The sequence below is a fragment of the Girardinichthys multiradiatus genome, chromosome 7 (genome assembly GCF_021462225.1).
Source record: "Girardinichthys multiradiatus isolate DD_20200921_A chromosome 7, DD_fGirMul_XY1, whole genome shotgun sequence".
NCBI classification, from domain to species: domain Eukaryota; kingdom Metazoa; phylum Chordata; class Actinopteri; order Cyprinodontiformes; family Goodeidae; genus Girardinichthys; species Girardinichthys multiradiatus.
This window is the reverse complement of record NC_061800.1, coordinates 23,097,693-23,120,063: the sequence shown is the minus strand read 5'-3', so window position 1 is coordinate 23,120,063 and position 22,371 is coordinate 23,097,693. Positions and strand designations below refer to the sequence as shown.

At 39.1% G+C, this 22,371-nt stretch overlaps 1 protein-coding gene across 1 annotated transcript in view; it reads left to right on the top strand.

The window, feature by feature from the left end:
* LOC124871534 (follistatin-related protein 1-like) overlaps positions 1-22,371 on the top strand; it is a 31,778-nt gene that overhangs the window by 7,043 nt on the left and 2,364 nt on the right. The window contains exons 3-10 of the mRNA XM_047370909.1: positions 12,324-12,425; positions 12,541-12,670; positions 13,753-13,785; positions 15,490-15,620; positions 18,446-18,564; positions 19,293-19,405; positions 20,403-20,513; positions 20,612-20,706. Of these exons, the coding sequence (XP_047226865.1) occupies positions 12,324-12,425; positions 12,541-12,670; positions 13,753-13,785; positions 15,490-15,620; positions 18,446-18,564; positions 19,293-19,405; positions 20,403-20,513; positions 20,612-20,706 (834 nt within the window). The remainder of the gene's footprint in view (positions 1-12,323; positions 12,426-12,540; positions 12,671-13,752; positions 13,786-15,489; positions 15,621-18,445; positions 18,565-19,292; positions 19,406-20,402; positions 20,514-20,611; positions 20,707-22,371) is intronic.

The window sequence follows — 22,371 nt, the reverse complement described above, 5'->3', positions numbered from 1 at the left end:
GATGTAAGTAATACTGACAGCTTTTTACCACTCTTCTGTAGTACAACACTGAGGAGCTGCAGGGAGGTGTTAATTTTTCATTTGCTTAGGCTTGCACACTGTGTTATCTGCCAACAGTGCTGACTGCAAGTATTTTGCTTTTCACATAAAAATGTCAAGCATTTTAATTACTTTAGTTTCTGTGTACACAGGAGAACGTAGACCCCTTCCCCCTGTCTTTGTTAAACAAAGGGGCAGTGATTGGTTGTGTGGCTACAGTGACATTCTGAACAGATGCTTTGGGGCATGCAGACTGTGGGATTGAGCTTGCCTCCCACAGATGGTTGAAACCCCATCAAATTGGTGTCTGGAGAGTTTGGAGGGCCAGCTGATTCCCTCAGACTCCTGGTTGTGTAATTGGAGCAACTCCTGAACAAAGTTTAAACTTGTGTCCTGCTTCAGGTGTGCTGCTTTGATTGTAGAGTGTGTGATTAATATATAGAAATGTAGAGCTAATGAATGCAAGGGTACACATTGTTCTAGCAGAACATGATGTGAATGCAAGGCCAGAGGTGTCGTGTTAGAGGTCATAATGGTATAGTATATTGGAACATAACCATATACTGTTGTTTGGGCCCAAAGTTCAGACTCATACCCAGGATAAAGACTGCTGTTTTAGTAATGCTAGCTGCACTAACTGCTAATTCAAGATGCTGTTAGGAATAACCTTTATTAATATGCTTATAGCTGTTTTTCCCATTTATACCATAGTGAAGTAAAGTATAATTCTAATGTTTCCCTTTTGTTACAATAGGATAAGAATGCTCGTAGACATACAGTACAAGCATAAATGGCTCAAGGTTTGTCATAAATGACCTGAAGCTGGGGCACTGGGGTTGATAGTGGAGCAGCCGGTATAACTGGTTTGATTAGAAAGCCCCAGCACACTTGCAGGTCCTTCTCAAAATATTAGCATATTGTGATAAAGTTCATTATTTTCCATAATGTAATTATGAAAATTTAACATTCATATATTTTAGATTCATTGCACACTAACTGAAATATTTCAGGTCTTTTATTGTCTTAATACGGATGATTGTGGCATACAGCTCATGAAAACCCAAAATTCCTATCTTACAAAATTAGCATATTTCATCCGACCAATAAAAGAAAAGTGTTTTTAATACAAAAAACGTCAACCTTCAAATAATCATGTACAGTTATGCACTCAATACTTGGTCGGAAATCCTTTTGCAGAAATGACTGCTTCAATGCGGCGTGGCATGGAGGCAATCAGCCTGTGGCACTGCTGAGGTCTTATGGAGGCCCAGGATGCTTCGATAGCGGCCTTTAGCTCATCCAGAGTGTTGGGTCTTGAGTCTATCAACGTTCTCTTCACAATATCCCACAGATTCTCTATGGGGTTCAGGTCAGGAGAGTTGGCAGGCCAATTGAGCACAGTGATACCATGGTCAGTAAACCATTTACCAGTGGTTTTGGCACTGTGAGCAGGTGCCAGGTCGTGCTGAAAAATGAAATCTTCATCTCCATAAAGCTTTTCAGCAGATGGAAGCATGAAGTGCTCCAAAATCTCCTGATAGCTAGCTGCATTGACCCTGCCCTTGATAAAACACAGTGGACCAACACCAGCAGCTGACACGGCACCCCAGACCATCACTGACTGTGGGTACTTGACACTGGACTTCTGGCATTTTGGCATTTCCTTCTCCCCAGTCTTCCTCCAGACTCTGGCACCTTGATTTCCGAATGACATGCAGAATTTGCTTTCATCCGAAAAAAGTACTTTGGACCACTGAGCAACAGTCCAGTGCTGCTTCTCTGTAGCCCAGGTCAGGCGCTTCTGCCGCTGTTTCTGGTTCAAACGTGGCTTGACCTGGGGAATGCGGCACCTGTAGCCCATTTCCTGTACACGCCTGTGCACGGTGGCTCTGGATGTTTCTACTCCAGACTCAGTCCACTGCTTCCGCAGGTCCCCCAAGGTCTGGAATCGGCCCTTCTCCACAATCTTCCTCAGGGTCCGGTCACCTCTTCTCATTGTGCAGCGTTTTCTGACACACTTTTTCCTTCCCACAGACTTCCTTTCTGTGTCTTACCCTCTTGCTTGAGGGTGTCAACAGTGGCCTTCTGGACAGCAGTCAGGTCGGCAGTCTTAACCATGATTAGGGTTTTGAGTGATGAACCAGGCTGGGAGTTTTAAAGGCCTCAGGAATCTTTTGCAGGTGTTTAGAGTTAACTCGTTGATTCAGATGATTAGGTTCATAGCTCGTTTAGAGACCCTTTTAATGATATGCTAATTTTGTGAGATAGGAATTTTGGGTTTTCATGAGCTGTATGCCAAAATCATCCGTATTAAGACAATAAAAGACCTGAAATATTTCAGTTAGTGTGCAATGAATCTAAAATATATGAATGTTAAATTTTCATCATGACATTATGGAAAATAATTAACTTTATCACAATATGCTAATTTTTTGAGAAGGACCTGTAGATTAAGTATGGACACCCGCTAATAAACAATCTAACAGATAGACACCACAATGGTGACACATAGTCTACTGATAATCACTGAGGGAGTGCACATCCATTGCATCGGAGTGCCAGATATAAAAACGATATGTGACCTTCTATCGAGGCTCTTCGTCATCCTCTAACAGACGGCGACGGTCCAAGATGGGAGCCTCAGCACTGATCTCTGTAAACATTCCTCGGCCTTAATTTAAATTAAAAGAGCTAAAAGTTAGAAACAGTTTGAGAGTCGTTCTTTTAAGAGTCAAAGTTAGATAGAGTGTGTGATCGCTTCCGGGGTTCCAAGGACCGGAGGAGCTCCGAGGCGTCTGACCGCCAACAGGGCGCGGTAGCTCGAACAAGGCTAACGCCAGTTTAAAATAGTTTTGTAATCACTTTGTCTATGTTTTAAAATACTGAAACCCTGTTTTACTGTTACTTCTCTGTTACACAGAATGTGAAGTTTCCTCTGCTACTTATAGAAATAATTAAGGATAAAGGCTAAAGACTGTAGATATTAGAGACAATGTATGTGTGGTATGGTGCATGCTCAGAGGTTAACAACCTTTAAATCCACCCTGCAGTCTGTAAACAGTGCCTTTTCCCATTACAAAAATGTTTTAGCCATCAGCCCCTCATGCTGGCCTCAAAGAGGACGGCAGACAGTCTACTCATTTCTCTGGTCGCAGTCTGAGCCTCAGCCCTCCCTCCCCATCACTCTCACTTCACCTTTCTTGTGGAAAAAAAGGCTCTGACCAGAGCAGGGGTCTGTTGAGGTTGGAGGGAGAGAAAGTAAAGACAAAGTTAGAAAGTATGAGGGGGGCTGGGAGGTCAAAGTTTTGAGAAGGCTGGTGAGAGAGAGAGAGAGAGATATGCAGGTTGGTTGGCTGAAAGACAGGAGATATGGAAGAAAGGAACAGCTGAGGAACAGGAGGTTGAACAGAGCCGGGGGTTGGGCTCTTTTTTTATGTCTGGTGACGTTTTAACTGCTTGCAGATGTAGCTTAGTGAGGACTGTGACTTATTTCCTGCTTTCTTTAGTCTCTCTTTGTGTTTTTGTTTCCACTTTTATTGTGTTATGGCTCGTTTTCTCATTTCTTGTTTCAGTTTCTGGCTCTTTCTTTCGAGGGTTAGTCGCCATGTTTTGGCTCTGAAAAAAGATCGGGACCCTGGGTGGGTCTAAAATTACAGACTGCAGACTAGGGTGACATCATCCTGTCCGTTGGTGCATTCCTTTCACACAAGAAGACTGGAGGGGTTGTAAATCTATTGTTACCCAAAGAACTTTTGTTTCTTCTGATTTTAACTCAAACCTGTTGCCCCTAAGGGTGAAATACAAGGATCACCCGCTGAGTTCATGCAATGCCCTTTTATCTTTGATCTCATTATTCTAAGGACATACCCCATCTTATGGCTATAAACTGCCAGTCAGTTGTCATTTAATCCAGAAAACACTCACCAGGAGTTTGAGCCCACGGGAAGCATAACGGAGGATTCATTTTCGGGTTTGATTAATGACCTTTAATGTACAGCAGTTCTCAAGTGGCTCCCTGGTACAGAAGATGTGAGTCGAGTGCAGATACAGTTGATTAGATTCATGTCCTGACTCTTTGGGAGGGTAGAAATGTGAATTATTGACGCACATCTTTCTGTAATGACTAAAAACTAGAGCGGATGATAGTCTTGTCATGTTTCTCCCATGTGTGATGGATTAGGCCACTAGCTCGCGTAAATTCTTTAAAGGAGAAAACTGGAACGTAGTTCAGAGGGTGTGAAGTAAGCTTTTTTTCTGCCTCTGCTCTACTTCACTTCTGGTAAATCCTGCTTAAAAAGAAGTGAGGTAGGTCTTAATGTCTCTTTTGAGTTATTCAGGTTTAGCCCTAACATGTCCTGTTCTCTGTTAGCATGAGCTCATTAAGCTTTAGGGTGTTGGGTCGTTTAGAGCTAAAGGAGGAAAAACACGGACGGGAAATAACAGAAAAATTGTGGGGGGTGGTTAGGCTCCTCAGGATCTGACCCAGATTCTGAGGAGTTTTTGGATCAAGACAACAGGGTTAGACATCAGCTGAGGCAAAAACATTGCTCAGGAATGCAACCCCCACCCAATGTTCTCATTCTCCCAGCTCCTCCTGGCTGTGTCCATCTCTGTTTAGTCACCTCTGTTTCATTTTGGCTAAAAAAAAGTAGACTCTCTTTAAATCTAATGAGTTTTATGTATTTAGTATCTGGAGTTCTTAGGATGTGTCTGGTTTTTCGTAGAATTATCATTTTGGGTTCTTCTTTGTTCAATAAATCATGACTTGGTGGAATATGTGACGTGTGGTTTTGAAAACCTGAGGAAAGATTTAGATAGTTTTAGAATCTGGGAAAGACCAGATAATTTCTATGTTACAATCCTGCAGAGAGTGTACTTTCTTGTAACCGTGACTGTACAGTTGGAAAACTCTGGGTTACATATTTGTTCCAGTCCAAATCAGAAATGTCTTTTGTTTTTCTTTGTCATAAAATTATAAATTGTAGATGTGACAAACGTTGTCCTTTATTTAGAAATATAGACATACAGTAGAAATAAAAGCTTTAATTCCACTGACTGATTTTGTACCCATGTAACCATTGTCAATACCCTTATTTTCTCTGGTAGTTCATTATTTCTTGCTTGGTGGAATAAGTATTAAATATTTAGTCATCAGTAATCATGGATCAACAATCTTTACTATATTTAGATCCCTTTAACAAGTACATTTCATTTTGTTCATCTAATATTTTATATTATATTTTATATTACATTTTTAATGATTTTGGTTCATCTGGGCCATTTGAAAAAGTACGCAACAATAATTGGACCATTTTATCTCTGAGCTAGCTCCTGCTGGTAGACAATATTTATCAGTCATATAACCATGTTTAAGTACAGCAGACTATCAGCAGAATATATATAAGTACTTTATATCAGAGGTTCGTTGAAGCAGATGCAAAACGTCCCTCAGGCAGAGTACCCCATGACCCACGGCTCCTTTTTCTGTATCCAAACAGGTCAGGTAGGAAACAACCAAAGCCACAAACTTGCAAATGTAAAAAACCCTCTGCAAGACACTGGAGTTGTGGACAGGTTAGTCAGTTGTGTGCTTGCCATTTTGCTCTTTCTCCATTTCAATATTTTGCAGCTGTGAACTTGTCATACCTGATATCCTGGGGGATGTCTCCATGTTGCTCTGTGTTACTTCGTTTCAAACCCACTTTGATGTCTGATTTAATTTGAAATTTGATTCAACCGAAAAGAATTGTCTTTAAGTCTTATAGGCCACTGCATTAAAATGTGGCCAATTAACACGAGTAAATATGTTCTTCTAGCAGGAGGATGATTAGAGCTATTTGGTTTAATAAGGGCTCGGAGTCTGTCAAATTGAATAGAATTAAAATCCAGCTGACCCAACAGGGTTCAGAACCAGATTTAAAGACACTTATTTAACTACAAAGAGATTTTTCATGCTTAATTACATGGTTATGAACTAGATAATTTATTGGCACAAAATTTGCATAAAACGTTTTTGTTTTATATGTTTTTTAGTTGTTTTTATTTTTTGATTTTGTCAATTGTGTGTATTCCACCAAAAATGGTGGGGCATCAATACCTTTTTATACTTTTTATGCTAATAAAATGGCTTATAATGTGTTAAAACAAAGGAAAAAATAAACAAGTATACGTGACAGATTAGGGAATTGAATGGGGCCGGGATAAAGTCAACCTGTTCCCAAAAGGTTTCCTATAAGTCTGTTTGGAGAGTGTGATCTCTTCTGCCATCATCTGATGGGGAAGCAGCATCAGAGCCAGGGACTTAAAAAGCTCAACAAGGTGATAAAGAAGGCTGGTTCTGTTCTAGGGACTCCTCTGGAACCTCTGGGGATCATTGTATAAAGAAAGATTCTTCGTAAAATGAAGAACATTATGGAGATCCCTGAGCATCCTCTTCATCAGACTGTCGTACAACAGCAGAGTGTCTTCAGTCAGAGGCCGAAAATCCACGCCACATTTGGCCACACATGATTTCACACATGAAAACTGTTTATCTGTTTTTCTCCTCCAAAAAGTACACACTGCTCTCTGTTGGTCTATCACTCAGAATTAATACAAAATCAAGGGTAAGTTTGTGTTTGTAATGTGGGGAAAACAAATAGTAGGGTGTGAATACTTTTTCAAAGCTGTAAGTGAAAAGAACAAGCTTAATTCCAGTTAAAATGTTTTTTTTTGTTAAATGACATTTACATGGATGAGCCAAAAGAAGGCTGTTTAAGTTGATTAAATTAGTTTTCTCTCATGAATGTAAAAGCTACACTCGGTATTTAATAAGCCTTTTTTCCACCAGTCACCAGATCAATGTTTCCTGTGCTAATGATGGGCAGGGTGCATTGTGGGACTGAATTCACGCCGTCTGTGAAGTGGCATCTTCAGGACAGAAGCATTGATCGGCTGCCTTCATACACACACAAAACATGCACAGACTGATCAATCTGCTCTATAACTCTGACGTGTATTTATGTCTACAAATATAAGAGCAGGAGAAAGGCTTTTACACCGATAGGGCAGAGCCCACATTTTCCTATTATTACATATTTTACTGTTTGCATCTTCATCACCGGTGAAGGCTTTTTTTTTTTTTTACTCAAGCCTACCTGTGCTTCATGTATGAGCAGAACAACTCAAATCCCTCCAGTCTTAATATCTCCTTACCTTTTTCTTGCTTCCCAACATTGATATTCCCATCACAGCTTCCATTTCTTTCTCTTCCAGCTCACTTATTCTCCTCCCCTGACTCATTTCTAAGCTCTTTAGGGAAGGTTCACTGGATAACAAAACAAAAACAAAAAAATTTGAATTTTTATCTTCTTAGAGCCTTTAAATAGTTTCCTTCTGCTTACATTGAAAAAGTGTCAAGAAGTTAGAAAATGAGCAATGCATTCTGTGTGTGTACAGTCAGTAATTAGCATGAGGGGTTTGTTTTATGATGGACCCTTTTTATTGTTTGTTATGCTCCACTGAGCATATGATTATGATTAACAAGAAATAGGAGGAGGACATAATTTACTGGAGACCCCCTGTGGGTGGGACTGTTTTGGTTCTGACGTTGTTTTGTTTGCAGTGTCTCGTATGCTGATGATAGGGTTAATAATAATGCTTTCAAGGATATATTTTAAAATAATGTTTGTGGAGAGTCACATTTACACTAATAGATGTTTTGCATCCATCATTTATCAAACATTTTGATCATTTTTTGCTTCTTTGAAGGGTAGGAGAAGAGTAAAGATTCTGCCCCTATGTCTGTAGCTGGAGTTGGGAGCTATCGATGATTCAACATTGAGCTACACCCCTTACCTCACTGCAAGCACACAGATGAATTTAATATTGATATTACAAAAACCTACAATTACAAAGCTTTAGGGATATCAACATAACAAACATTGAAACAGATAAAGACTAAATTATTTAACATCCAAGTTTGAGTTGCTGAAAAAAGAGGGTTTTTTTAGGTCTTAAATTCAGATTACCGTTTCCAAAAGTTTGTCTGGTGAGGTTGTGAATAGTAAAAAGAGAGCAAACACATTCTGAAGGCTATTCATTGTTAACTATGAGATTCTCATGGGATGAGTACCTTAAGGGAAAATAACCGTATCATGGTATTTACACATACATTTAGAATAAAAATTTATAAAATGAGCTAATTGCTTTTATTTCAAACTGAAAAGCCACAATTATACCTACTCCTGCTAAAATAATGTAATTAATACAGTTAGGAAAAGTCATATACATCATTTGTTATTGTTAGTTTGAAACATAGCCTTGAGGAAAAACATAAAATAAACCCCGTTAAATTCACTTGTGGTTTTCAAGTGCTTATAGTGGACCTTTTTGCCATTCTGCTCTTTATAGAGTAGCACTGGCTGAAAGTACTTGTTAAACTCCACCATCTTTCCAACTCATTACAGGTTTTACCTTTAAAAATGCTGCATAAATGGTGGAGGACAGGGTTGGTCCAAGAATAATAATAGGTTAAATTAAGGCCAGAGGTTAAAATTAAACTTTCAGATTTGGACGTGTCATTGGTACAAGGTTAGATATACTAAAGACTGAATCTTTTATTAATTTCTGGGTCATGTAGGTGGATCTGTTTGGTTTATAGGCAGCTATTGCTCCTATATGGAAAAGACACTTTAGACAACAAACACACACACACACACACACACAATTACTCAAATGGTTGAAGGTTATACAAACACAGGTTATTATAACATCAATGTGACGTGTCTATTCTGATGCTGGATCAAATCTGGAATTAAAGTTGATCTTGAGATAGCCATTTTGTACAGCAAAAGTGCCTTGGAACATGTAGGCAACCTTCTGCTCCATATGGTATGGCTGAAAGGGATACATTAAAAAAAATAATGAAGACTTAAAGACTTTTATGACTCAGAACTGTCCCTAATTTTCACTCAAGTGGAAGAAAAAAACAAAGTAGTGAATGAGTCAATCAATGCCATATTTTTATAAAGTTAGCACAAGTCACACTTCAGTCAGTGACTTTTATCTTGTTGTTTTTGTATGAAGTTTTAGTAAAAGAAAATTGAAACCTCAGCTAGTTTTAGGATTTTATAAATAATTCAATCATTTACCAGGTTGTAAAAGTTTTCTTAAGGTTACAAAACCAGAGTTTCATGTAAGAAATAAAACAAAAACAAACTAAGAACTCTGTTGTGGTATAAAAAGCACAGAATTACACATTCTGCAGGAAAGTATGGAATTTGCTCTTAGTCTGGACAAGTATGGAAAACATAATAATGTATATGGAAAGACATTTGCGTTTCCAGACTTCTCTCTGATTTACTTTTTCTAGAAAATAAAAATCTGACTTTACAAATATAAATGGGTCAAAAACGGATTAACTTGTATTCCAATTTTACATGACTGATGGAAGCTAAGAACGACTCTACTTCCTGTGATACATTTAGATGTGATGTTTCACCACACCATGAGCTGACTATGTTGTTATTTTAAGAACCAAACCTATTTTTTCAAGTAGGACTTATTATTCTGTTGCAAAAATGAGAAGTTATTGCGTTGAGGCCGGTTTCGTTATGCGGTATGCCTGTCACTTGGGGATAATCTATAACAGAAATAGATTTGTGTTTTTGGCTTAACACATTTTACAGCATAATTACCTTAATTTCTTGGTGGAATAAAAATGTTAATCTGTTATATTTGTGCATTCATATCTCGAAATAATGAGGTAATTAAACAGTTGCCAAAACAAAGTTGTAGCTTCATTATGTCAAGAGATTTTGAGATAATGGTAAGATAAAGTCGGTAACAGCGAAGTGTCATCGCTATAAAATGAGCTTGACATCTGTGAGTAATACATTGTCCCATGATGAATGTTTTCACCTTGAATCGTCTCCTAGCATTGTTGCCATAAGGTTTGGGTTAAAATTAAATTTATGATCCCATTATCTCAAGAATCATACCTAGATATGTTAGGTTAATTAAATTATTATCACAACAAAACAAGCTTGAGGTATCATTATTTCGAGGTAATTAGGCAATGAAACTCTATTCACAATAATGAGCTAGAGATCAAAAGCGAGATATTGAAATAATGAATCGTTATGAGAAAATGAGCTTAAAATTTTATAGTTGAATAAAAAACGCCAACTATTTCTACAAAAGCAAGCTTGACATCTTGTTATATCTATAAAATAAAACTGTTGTCAAGGTCAAAATGTCTATCTCAAGATAATGAAACCATTCTAATCTATAAAAATAAGAAATTGGTTTAAGATGGATGTTGTAATCTCTAATATCTCAAAATAATAAGATAATTAAACAAGAAAAAATTAGGTATTATGTCAGGATAATGAGATGAAGAATATGTATTTTCAGTATGCATCTAAATAAAATGTTATTGTGAGATGATATTTTGAAATGATTACTGTTTTTTACACCTGCTAGGGGGGTGGGTAGTTGTCAATAAGAGAGAATCCACGCAGGGAGAACATTCAAACTGTATTCAGAAAGGCCAGTCAGGATTTAAACCCAGGACCTCCTTGATATAAGGCCACTATGTTAACACAGCCCCACTGTGTAGCCTGGTCTGAAAATGGGCTGAAATATTCTGAAAGTTGTGTCTTAAAGAGTGTGTTATTTTGAAATGGAAACTGTGTAGAAACCCTGATTTCATGCACCCGAATACCATTAATATAATATAACTAATATAATTGGTCTGATCCAATTTCTGCAATCAGTGAAAAGACCATGAAGAGCACAAAAGATACTGAAACCTGGCTACACCCCCAGAACTAAGACTGTTATGAATGTAATAGTGAAATTGAAGGAAAAGCTACATCTACTTTAAACTTCATAGTCAGGCATTATTTATGACCATCGTTCCATGTTTAGCGAAGGTGGCATTTGTTCTTTGTTGCCTACAGACCTTTGTCAGTCATCAAATCTGACATTTTACTGTGATCTCACTTTGCCGTCATATAGACAGGGCTGCCTTATAGCCAGTCCTGTAAAATCTTCACAACAAGATCCTGTACATGTGCTCACTATGACAGCAACCCACTTAAATAATCTACAGCCTCCATGTTCATTAGCTAAATGTCAGGGATCTTCTGCTCAGAGAGGAACGGGCCAACAGAAAGACTTCTACGTTTGTAGCAGCTTCATCCGAGGAGCTCATCCATTAATCATGACCCTGTGAGTGTTTCCACAGGTTTCAACAGCCCTCCGGCCCAACTCAATAGTCCAATATGCTCAGGGCCACACGGATCACTTTGAAGATTTTCCATGACCTTAACTCATGAGTGCAAGTTTGTGTGTGTATGAAGTATGGAAACGAGCTCCCCAGTTTTAAGTTAGTGTATTGCTTGCATGTGACAGTCTTTCTGGCCTCTAAATCCATCCTTCTACGTTCATCATCAGAAGTTGCCACTGATTCTCAATCATGGAAACATGGGATCTGGCTCACGTGTCGTCACACACAGAGCATCGACATTTATGCTTCGCTTGTTCAGGAAACAGCAGATTAGGGAGGAGGAGCATTGGAGGTGGTGAGGGTCGTGGGGGTTGAGTTGGTAATGGAGTCTGGAGACGAACGGAGCAGAAAAGATTTCATGTGTATAGGAAAAAGAAAACACAGCTCAGACTCCAGATGTGGAAACGCCCTGCATAAACACACACACACACACACACACACAGACTAACAAGCAAACTGAAATACACCCACGAATATACAAAGAGGCACTGAGAAGGAGGTAACAGAGGTCAACAAACAGCTCTGGAGGCTCCGCTTGGCATCTCGTGATTGGTTGGTCTGCAGCAGAGGTGACCTCATTTTTTCAGCCTGTCGGCAAAGTTCTGGAACAGAGATTTTAAACAACAAATGAAAGGAATAAACATGAGGAAATGTAAATGGAAACACTTGAGCATTTGAGCAATCGTGTATCATCCAACTGACCTATATTACTACAATTCCAAAGTGAACAGATTTTCTTAAATACTTGAATACTTCAGCAAGGAATTGTATGTATAAGATTACTCTATCATGGATTTTTAAAAGGCTGTTTACCCTCCGAGACTCTGTATGTGGTAGATCAGATAGTTTATCAGCAAGACGTTGTGTTTTATGCCCCTTATGCAAAGTGTGTACGGTATGATTGTTTCAATGCCGTCAGCACCATCACGTCTTCCTACAAATGCAACAGCACCACCCTGTGTGTGAAAGCAGGAAGTATTTCTAAAGCGTCCACATTTTGTCCCCCATCCAGGAGCTGCAGAGCAAGAGCAAAGTGTGCGCCAATGTGTTCTGCGGCGCCGGCAGAGAGTGCACTGTCAACGAGAAAGGGGAGCCCAGCTGCCTCTGCATTGAGGTAAATGCTGCCTGTTTGCTTGAGTTTATAGAGCATGTGGCAGCACCATTAATAGAAACAAAGATTTATTCATTTTTTGATTAGTTTTTATTTTTATCTGTTCCTCACTTTGCAGAGTTGTAAGCCTCACAAGAGGTCAGTGTGTGGCAGCAATGGTAAGACCTACAGGAACCACTGCGAGCTCCACAGAGATGCTTGTCTCAGCGGCCTCAAGATCCAAGTGGCTCATGATGGTCATTGCCGTGGTATAGAACAGCACAAACCAGAAACTTTATTTATTTTCTTACCATGTTAACATATTTTCTTCCATTAAACCCCTGGAAGTACATCCCAGTACCTGAAAATAATACATTCTATTTAATTTGACATAATGAACTAAAGCCTTCATCACCTTAAATTGATTTGCTGTAATTGAACTTTTTTTTTATTTGTGCAGATCTATGAATTTTTCAATTTGCTGTAGCAATCTTTACTCGTCAGCTTTGTTTTTAAACAGCTAATACTCACTGATTAGAAGTAGTCAAGGACAAATTGGCCAGTTCCAAGCTATTGGATGGTGGATCTCCAGTTCAAATAGTTAAAACATCCAACAACTAATGGTTTAACACCTAGATGTGGGGATAAATATACCCCATTTCTTTGTGTAAATAAATATATAAATAAAGAAATAATAATTTATTTCTAGTTGATACATATTTTCTTGTCATGAGAACAATAACAAGCACTTTGCGCCCTTTAATATCCATGATTCAGAGTGATTAAGTGTGACAGCAGCACAGAAACACGTACAAGTACAAGTTGGCACATACGACATGTTGCAAAGAAGAAACCTAGCTCTGCACGCACCTTGCATCTCTACTACATTCATACTATGTTTATTGTCAGGATTGCAAGACACTCCAGCAGCCCTTGCATGTAATGCAGGTGCAGATTATCGTGCACATGGTTAATGAAGTGAGTAGCATGTGTGATCTCTGAACTGACACATATTCATTGTCTTGATAATGTGAGGTGAGTGGGTTCATAGAGAAACATAAAACCCTGGATCACACCCGCAGTCTTAACTCTGCTATTAATACATTAAACAGTGAAATCTTATCTTGAGTGAACCTTTCACTTCTCACACGACGCTACGCCATCGTTTTATTGCTGACCTAAACCTCGATCAAAGGCAGATTCAGAGTAGGTTCTCAATGTCATTGTGTCACTCATTGTTCATTGTTCAGCGACAGCCAAGTTTATCTCCATTAATCTGAATCAGGATGTGTTGATTTTGGTTGTTGTTTTACATTCTATGGTTTGTTTCTGTTTTTCCAATCCTCTTTAGAAAAGAAAACAGACCAATCAGCTGCCAGCCCAGGTGAGTTGGTATTTGTATGCACCTTGCATGTTTATTGTCTTCCAAGTAAAGAGTGTGTAAAAAGCTTTTATAAATTAATCTTTTTCCACAGTAGCAATTTCTATTAAGCAATCTTAATGAGGTCTAACTGTGTAGGAAGCATCTAATTAATAATCTATAAATTCAAGTTTACCTATAAACATAATAATACCCAGAGGATACGTTCTCTTAGTCAGTGGCCATTAGGGCACATGCTAACTAGGAGACACGGCAGAAAAAAAGCTATTCTGCCCTTCTATCGCAAACTCATAGTTGAAACCCGAAGTTTACACACACTGTATAAAAACACACTCAACTTCTCTTTGTCATACCTGCTTGTGTTTTGAGTTCTTGAGTTGTGTTTTGCTATTTTACCTGGTCTAGTCCTTTGTTTTCTGTCTCCCTGCACCCCAAGCCCACACCTATTCTGTGTTTTCCCCTGATTGTCTGGTCACGTGTGTCATTGGTTCCCCCTGCTGTCCAGTTTTGTATTTAAGCCCATTTGTTTCCTTTGTTCCCCGCTGGTTCCTTATGTGTTGTTTGTGTTTGTGTGCACGCCTGGTACCCTGTCCGTGTCCAGCCATGAGAAATAAAGTGTCGTCTTACCTGCAAACTTCGAGCTTCAGGAGTTCTTCCCCGCATATTGGTCCAACAGAAACTCAGATTAGGAAACTCTTTTACTGCACTTTTATTCTGATATCAAATCAGACTAAACAGGTAAAAGACCATCCGAAGATCCAGTCTGAAGCTGGTAAAAAGAATCAATATCCATAATGTAATGAGTCCTGTAACGACATGTCTGAAAGGCCGATCAGAGAGGAAGAAGCCATCACTACAAAGTAAATACTTGTATTTGAATCTGGTTTATAGGCCATGTTTGTGCTCGCAAACAAGCAATGTGCCCTCAATGTACAGACTTAAAATGAATATCTAAATTTGGTGGAAAATTAACATATTTTTTTATTTTTTATTATTATTATTATTAAATAGTGTATGTAAACTTATGGTTTCAACTGTAAGCATCTGGAGTTCGGTAGATTCTTTTGAGTTTACCTAGAAATGTGTGCTTTTGTCAGATGAGACAAAGATTGAGTTTTTCAGCAACGAACTACCCAGGTGGGTTTGACTTAAAACAAAGAATGATTATCGAGAGAATCACTTCATGCTCACTATTACTAGACTTGGTTGTCTTCCAAGGCTTGTGGCACCTTGTTAGAAGACATCATGAACTCCTTGAAATACCTGGACATTTTAAACAAAAAACTGGTGGACGCTACTGGAAGACTGAAAATGGCTCATTCTTGTGTCTTTCAGCAGCTTAGTGATCCAAATCTTACTGCTGAATTCACACCAAAGTACAGTAGTTTACAAGATGCAAATCAAATTTTTTCCCACATAAATTCATTTGAGGGCTTTTTACATACATTTAACATGGTTGCCAATAGGAGGGAAGGGCACTGCTTATAGGTTTTCTGCAGATAAAAAGAAATCACCATGTGATTTGTTCATTTACATATTTTACTGAAGGTATTTAAGTTTGACCTCTTATGTAAAATGCAATTCCTTTAGTTTAAAGTTTAATGAAAAGGGACAGAAGTCAACTGTGAAAATGCTTTCAAGATAGCATTTATCATTCACATGGCTGATTAAACCTTTTGACCTTTGGAAACGCCTCCTATGCTGCAGTGGTGTGCTACGCTGCTGACCGCAATGAGCTGAGGGGTCGTGTTATCCAGTGGCTGCAGACTGAGGTCGTCCCAGACGGCTGGTTTGCCAAGGGATCCAACCTCTCTGAAGTCCTCCTCAAATACTTCAAGGTGGGCGTTTTTGTACTCATCACTGATATTGCTTTATCGTCCGTTTGTTCCAGTGTCTTTCATATTCATCTGTAATGTTCAGCTTTCTCCACCCTCCCCGGATAGCTGGTGACTCAGACTGGATCTAATTATTTTTGTTGCAGGCCTTACAAACATGTTAGCTGGTTATAATTGAGTTTAATGCAGACGTCTGTACTGCAGAGGAGGACCCCTGCCTCTTAATGGACCCACTGAATTGCATTAAAGCTTAAGAGCAGATGGCTCTTGGAACAGTTTGTTAAATACAAAAAGGATTTATGCTTTTATCTGCATTGGCTAAATGCCCTAAAATGATGTTGTTTTCATTGCTTATTTAATAAACATAATCTCGTCACCTATTTAGCAAATAATGGGATTTTCAGTGCCGATGTCGTAAAACCTCATAGTTAAAACCTGATATTTACAACAGTAGTATAAAACATTTCTGTCGATCACTGTTTGATATTAAACTTTCTAGCATGAAACATTTTGTGTTTTACCTCAGTTCGAATTACAAAAATTACTTCTGTTTGATAACTACCAGAAAAATGAATGAGAGTTTTAAAACTGACTTTGTTTCACAACTTCATGTACATTTCCTTAGGTCTTGGTGCAATTGCCTGTAGTTCACTGTAGTTTCCTCATGATGCCTCCTAGTTTGTGAAGTTCACCAGTTCCTCCTGCAGCAAACACCCCACCCAACGGGGTGCTGCCATCCAAGTGATTAACTGTTGGGTTGATGTTCTCAGTCTTGCACACTTTTTCCTTCAAATGTAATTATGGTCTGTATTTCATCTTCATCAGACATTCCCCAAAAGAACAATTTGACCCTGAGTGCATTTGCAAACTGCACTCTGGCTTTGTATGTTGCCTTTAGAGTAATGACACTCTCCTACCAGCTACAGACAGCAGCTTCACTAGGTTTTTACCTTTTGTCCTGGGGTTGATGCTGACATTTCATAATAAAACACATTAATCTCTGGGAACTGTCTTATTCCTGAACACTATGAATGCTGGATGTTCTTATTCAATTCAATTCAAAGATACTTTATTGATCCCCGAGGGGAAATTAGAATTCCAGTACAACCCATCCAAACAGACATCATGACACAAGACAAGGGGGGGACGGGTCACCGAGGCTTTGCTGCCCACTCACAGGCGCTGCCCTTGCTAGATGAGAAAAGAGGCCACATTAGGAAAGTAGAGGAAAAAAAAATCATATTTCACACTTTATCCTTAGCAGGATACAGTTTGAGATTGCAAAAACCTCAGCACAAAGAAGCAACAAGTTTACAAAACAACATCATGCCGGGAACGGTGAAGGTGGTGTGAGGGATGCATATGTTTATCTTGAGCATATGTGTGTGTGCAAGTGAGTGTGTGCAAGTAAGTCCATGAAGCACTGTCCCAGAGGCCATTGTCCTTGATGGTACGTTGGAATGTTCATCAACCGGCCACAAAGTTCTGAGCAGGTCCACAGGTGTCCTCAGGGAAGGGAGGGAGCAGAGGGTCATGTTTACATAACTTCCAGGAGAAGTTGAAGATAACCAGCCATCAAGGCCGTGCAGGGGAGCCAGATTCAGAAAAACAATAATTATTTGGGTTAGGCTGACTCTTAATTTTCCGTCAGCCTTGAGAGTCTCACTGGTGCTTCTCAAAGGCGAATCCAAACAGCCAAATTCCTGGTCTTTCTGCCAGATCCGAGCAAACAACTTTCTCCAAGATTTATACAATTTCACCCCTGAGTCCAGAAACCGCAACCTGCCTGCGATCCTGTGTAAGGATCACATCCAGTCTGCAATTCAGCTCACGTAACATCTCAGTCTGAGTGCTGATCGCTCTGAAGATCCCATCACACATGCCAGGCAGCCTTACAATGGCCAGAACAGCTGCTGACATTCTCCGAATTTCTCGATATGCCAGGTAACCGCTGACTCCAAAAAGCAGAAATCCTGATATCAAACATCCAATTATATACACATCTTCCACATCCTCGACTGACATTATCGACAAACACACAATCCTCCACTTCTGCCAGGAGTCCATCGTGTATCCGGAGAAAAATGTCCCGTCCGGGCAAGTGGGCTCTCCCGACCCCTGTCTTCTCGTCGAAAACATTTGATCAATTGCATTGAGAGACCAGCTGACCAAATCCATATTTTGGAAGAATTTGGAAGATATGCAAAAAGAGCCTCCAAAAAAAGGACAAGACACAGAGCTGAAGCAGGGCAGATATGGGAGGGCTGCGGGAGACAGAGAAAAAGCGTCCTCCACCAAGAAGCTCCCAAAGCCATGAGATCATCATCTGCGCTTTTCTGAATCGTTTAAAGGCAAAGCCATCTTTGTGGATGTAAACTACTGACTTGTGGCATGTAATAAACAGAAATAATCTTTGTAATACTTACTAACCTAAAGCAGGAAATTGTCTGTGTTATTTAATGTGTCTTTGTTTTTTACAGTGTATGAAAGTATCTGACTTTAAATGTTTATGTTTTTGTTGTGTTCACCTACAGAAAATATTGCAAAACCTGCTCTGTTGGCTGACAATATTTTGATGCACAGATCCAATTTCATGCAAGTTCTTGGTATTATTCCGAAGGAGCCTCAACTCACTTGTCCTTAAGAAAATTAAAACAAACACATGCTTTAAATAGAACATTTGCTTTGAAGGGCTACATGTTCATTTCTAACCAAAATTACAGTGCCTACGAATGTACAGAGATGGACACATCATGGCTTATCCCAGCTTGCACAAGGCCACGCATGGGTGTTAATTTGCTGGTTTTTTTTCATACATGTTTCTGCAGTCATACGACAACGGCGATTCTCAGCTGGATTCCTCTGAGCTGCTCAAATTCATCCAGCACAATGAGTCGGTTGGAGAGCTGCAGTCCTACGCAGACCAGGAGAGCAACAAGCTGCTCAGGTCAGTGGGCGTTTGTTGATTCACACGATTACATAAGTCCGTACGGTAAGGTCGGCTGGTCAGAACAAATACATTTTTTTTCCAAGTGTTGCTAAATATTCACTCTTGTAGTAGTACTCTGACCTTGATAAAGCCTGTCTGGACCAGAAAAAACAGCACTAATGTTCTCTAATTTAAGCTCAGTATGAGCCCTGCTGTTCTGTGAAAGCCTCAGAGGTTTGTTAAAGGACATAATTGAAAATAAAATGAACTTTTCAGACCAACTAAAACCAACCAAGCACATCAAACTCTTGGGAGGGCAGCAGTTTGAAGTTGGAACAGACCTACCAGTAGGTGGTGGTATGGAAGATATTGTCAGAATGAACAGACTATATTTCTGGGGCTATGTTTCCACAATAAAATGAAAGAGATACAATTTAGGATGTGTTAAGTTTTACTCACAAGTGAATATGGTTTGTTGTTAACAACAGTATAGTATTTCACTGGACCCTGCAAATAAACATTAGGAATGTTTGATAAATGTTTGATAAATAGACTTATTCTAGGTACTGTATTTGTGTCTTTGTGCTGATCTAGCACATGCAATTCCAATAAAACACATTGAAATTTGTGGCTGTCACATGATAAAACTGGGACAAATTATTACTTTTCTTGTTTTTCCAATGCTGTGTTGTTATTATTTGTCTGGGAATACTAATATTTTGTCTACTTTTGTTTGTTCCTCCTAGGAGTCTTTGCGTCGACGCCCTCATTGAGCTCTCTGATGAGAACGCTGACTGGAAACTGAACTTTGATGAGTTCCTCAACTGTGTGAAACCGGGTTTCAACCCACCAGAAAAAAGTGAGTTTAAAAAGATTCCTTGAAGAACCATAAAGTTACACTGAAAGGCTCGCGGATTCCAAAATAACCCTACAAATTTGTCCCCAGTTAGTTTTTTTATTTTTTTCCTCAATAATCTGGAATGTTGTTTGCTCTCTGGGATAAAGTTCTCAGGAAGCGGAGGCATTACTCTTGTCAGCCAGTCAGGATGGAGCGATGAGCCCAGTGGCGACAGCAGATTCAAGGACGCAAACATGTTTTGGCTTGCCGACAAGCAGTTTAAACTCCAGCTTCAGTGCTTTTCATTTGATGAAAAGAGTTGTGTAAGCGCTAGATCTGCTTTTATTTTTTTTCTTGTGAAACTGATTTCACAAGAACTCATGGCCTGCGTGTTTTGTTGCCAAATTTGCTGACCATTCATGACTAAGCTAAAAGTGAAAGTTGCAGACCCCCAGTTGGTCGTGGCAGATGGCAGCTCACACTGAGCCTGGTTCTGCTGGAGGTTTCTTCCTGTTAAAAGGGAGTTTTTCCTCTCCATTGTTGCTACATGCATGCTCAGTATGAGGGATTGCTGCAAAGTCAACGCCAGTGACTGTCCACTGTCTCTACATGCTCATCCAGGAGGAGTGAATGCTACAAATCTGTGACTGGATGCAATCTGCTGGGTTTCCTTAGACAGAAAAACGTTTTATCCAATTTGAATAAATAACTAACTCTGACTGCACTGTTCAATGGTTAGGATTAATTGGAATGTATGTACCTGACTTTTGTAAAGTGCCTTGAGATGACATGTGTTGTGAATTGGCGCTATATAAATAATTCAATTCAATTCAAAGATACTTTATTGATCCCCGAGGGGAAATTAGAATTCCAGTAACTGGATTGAATTGAATTGTGGCATCCTAAAATGCTGACAAGGCATGTTCGTTGAAGCTGATATCTGCCATGGTGTTTTGTTATCACGCTGCAGCAGTTTACAATCTGTAGTCCTGGCTCATCACTCTGTGCATTTCTGCAGAATGTGCCCTGGAGGATGAAACATATGAAGATGGAGCAGAGACCCAGGTTGAGTGCAATCGCTGTGTCTGCGCGTGCGGCAACTGGGTCTGCACTGCGATGACCTGCGGGGGTAATGATTTAGTTTGTTGTTAAAAATCTTTGGAGTAATTTAAGGGATTTGTTTCTCAAAACACACAACTCTTGACATTTTCTTTTTTGTCTGTCCAGACAAACAAGCAGCAATGGGTGAGTCAGCAGATACAGGAGCAGAGATGACGGAGGAGGAGTGGAACCTCCGCGTGGCTGAGCTCAACAAACACCAGGTCTGGAAATCTCTCTAACTGATAACATATATGTGTCATATGAGTGACAGTATTTATCAAAATCACAAGTCGTTTCTGAAATAAAATCTCCAGTATTTAGCTTTTCACAATGTTGTTTTGACCATCCTTCTGAGAGCAGCTGCTAACAGGACCGGACTGAACGTGTGTAAACATTTCCTCTATTAACCCTGAACTCAGCATGCATTAAACAACTATTTGTCTTTTGTGTTTCTGGACAAAGAACATTTGAATCCAAATCCTCCACTAGCACACACACAATGCACTCAGGACTTCATGTAAGCTTTAATGTGACCATGAACCAACCTAACACACTGGTGAAGCAGTGAGTCTCAGTATCAGCAGCTTTATCACTACAGGCATATCAAGCGAACCAATAAATCCAGAGTTTGGAGGCAAAGAGACGTTCGCTCAGTTAGAGTTATACAACTGGACTACAGATAACAGACAGCAGATAAAAATCATCCAAAGCCCTTTTTTATTCTCTCATAGCCCTGCAGTGTTCAGTATGATTAGACTAGTATAACATAATTAATTAACTCCATGTCAGTAAGATGATTTTTAATGGTATTTACCTATGCTGTTAATGTGTATGTTAGCTTGCATGTGTAAATGGGTTCATGATTCTCTGAAGGTGACTGCAGGGATCTGGCTGGAGGCTACTTGCTGAGTCAGCAAGGTCACGTACTCTGTACCCCACAGAGGGGCGGTTTGTAAGGCCACAGCAAACAATGTCGCTCTGAGGGAACCGTTTTTACACATGCATTCTAAATACACCTTCAATGTTGGGTTCTCTAAAGCTCTGATAGAGGCAGGTTTACCTTTGGGATGTATGACCTCTTTTTTACCAAGTACCAATAAAATGTCAACTTGTTCTGTTTCATAATTTCAAGTTTTAGATTAAACTTACTGAATAGCAACTCTCATCTTTTGGTTTTAGAGACCTATTCATGAAGCTAATAGAGGTAAATGTGCATATTACAGACCCCATGTTAACAAGAAGGGACTCTAACTCTATAACAGAACTGTTAATTAATATGCTTACTCGTTATCTTTTAGCTTGGAGCAAGCAGGGACCTCATCTTCCACAACAGGCGCCAAATTCAGAATTATTAGATTATATAACTTTTTATTTATTTTACTATTTTAAATATCCAGGAAGCCGTCAATCACAGCATTCGCTCTAGGATAATAATGAAAATTGTTTCCATTGAATATATCGCATCATTGCATGCCTAATTGACAGTCATATCTGTTTTATGGTAAAAAAAATAACATTATTCAAAATTATTCATGGAAGATTTAAATATATTTTCATTATACAAAAAACATTCTTTCTGTTTGGAAAATGACACAGGTATCTACAAAAAAAAACACACGCAAGGGTTGCCTTAAAAAACAAAATGAAATAAAAAAATAATAATTACTTTTATTTTCACATAAATGTTGAAAATTATTCTGAATCTTCCCAATAATCAGACATTAGACACATTGCCGTAATGACTATCGGCCTATAATGATTTTTTAAACCGTTCTTTTTTAGTTTGATATTTCTATTTATTTATTTATTTAGTGCCGCTGGTGGCATTTATTCCCAGTGTTTAACGACAGGAAAGAAGCAGGGTGAATGTGGCTCTAGTGTAAAGT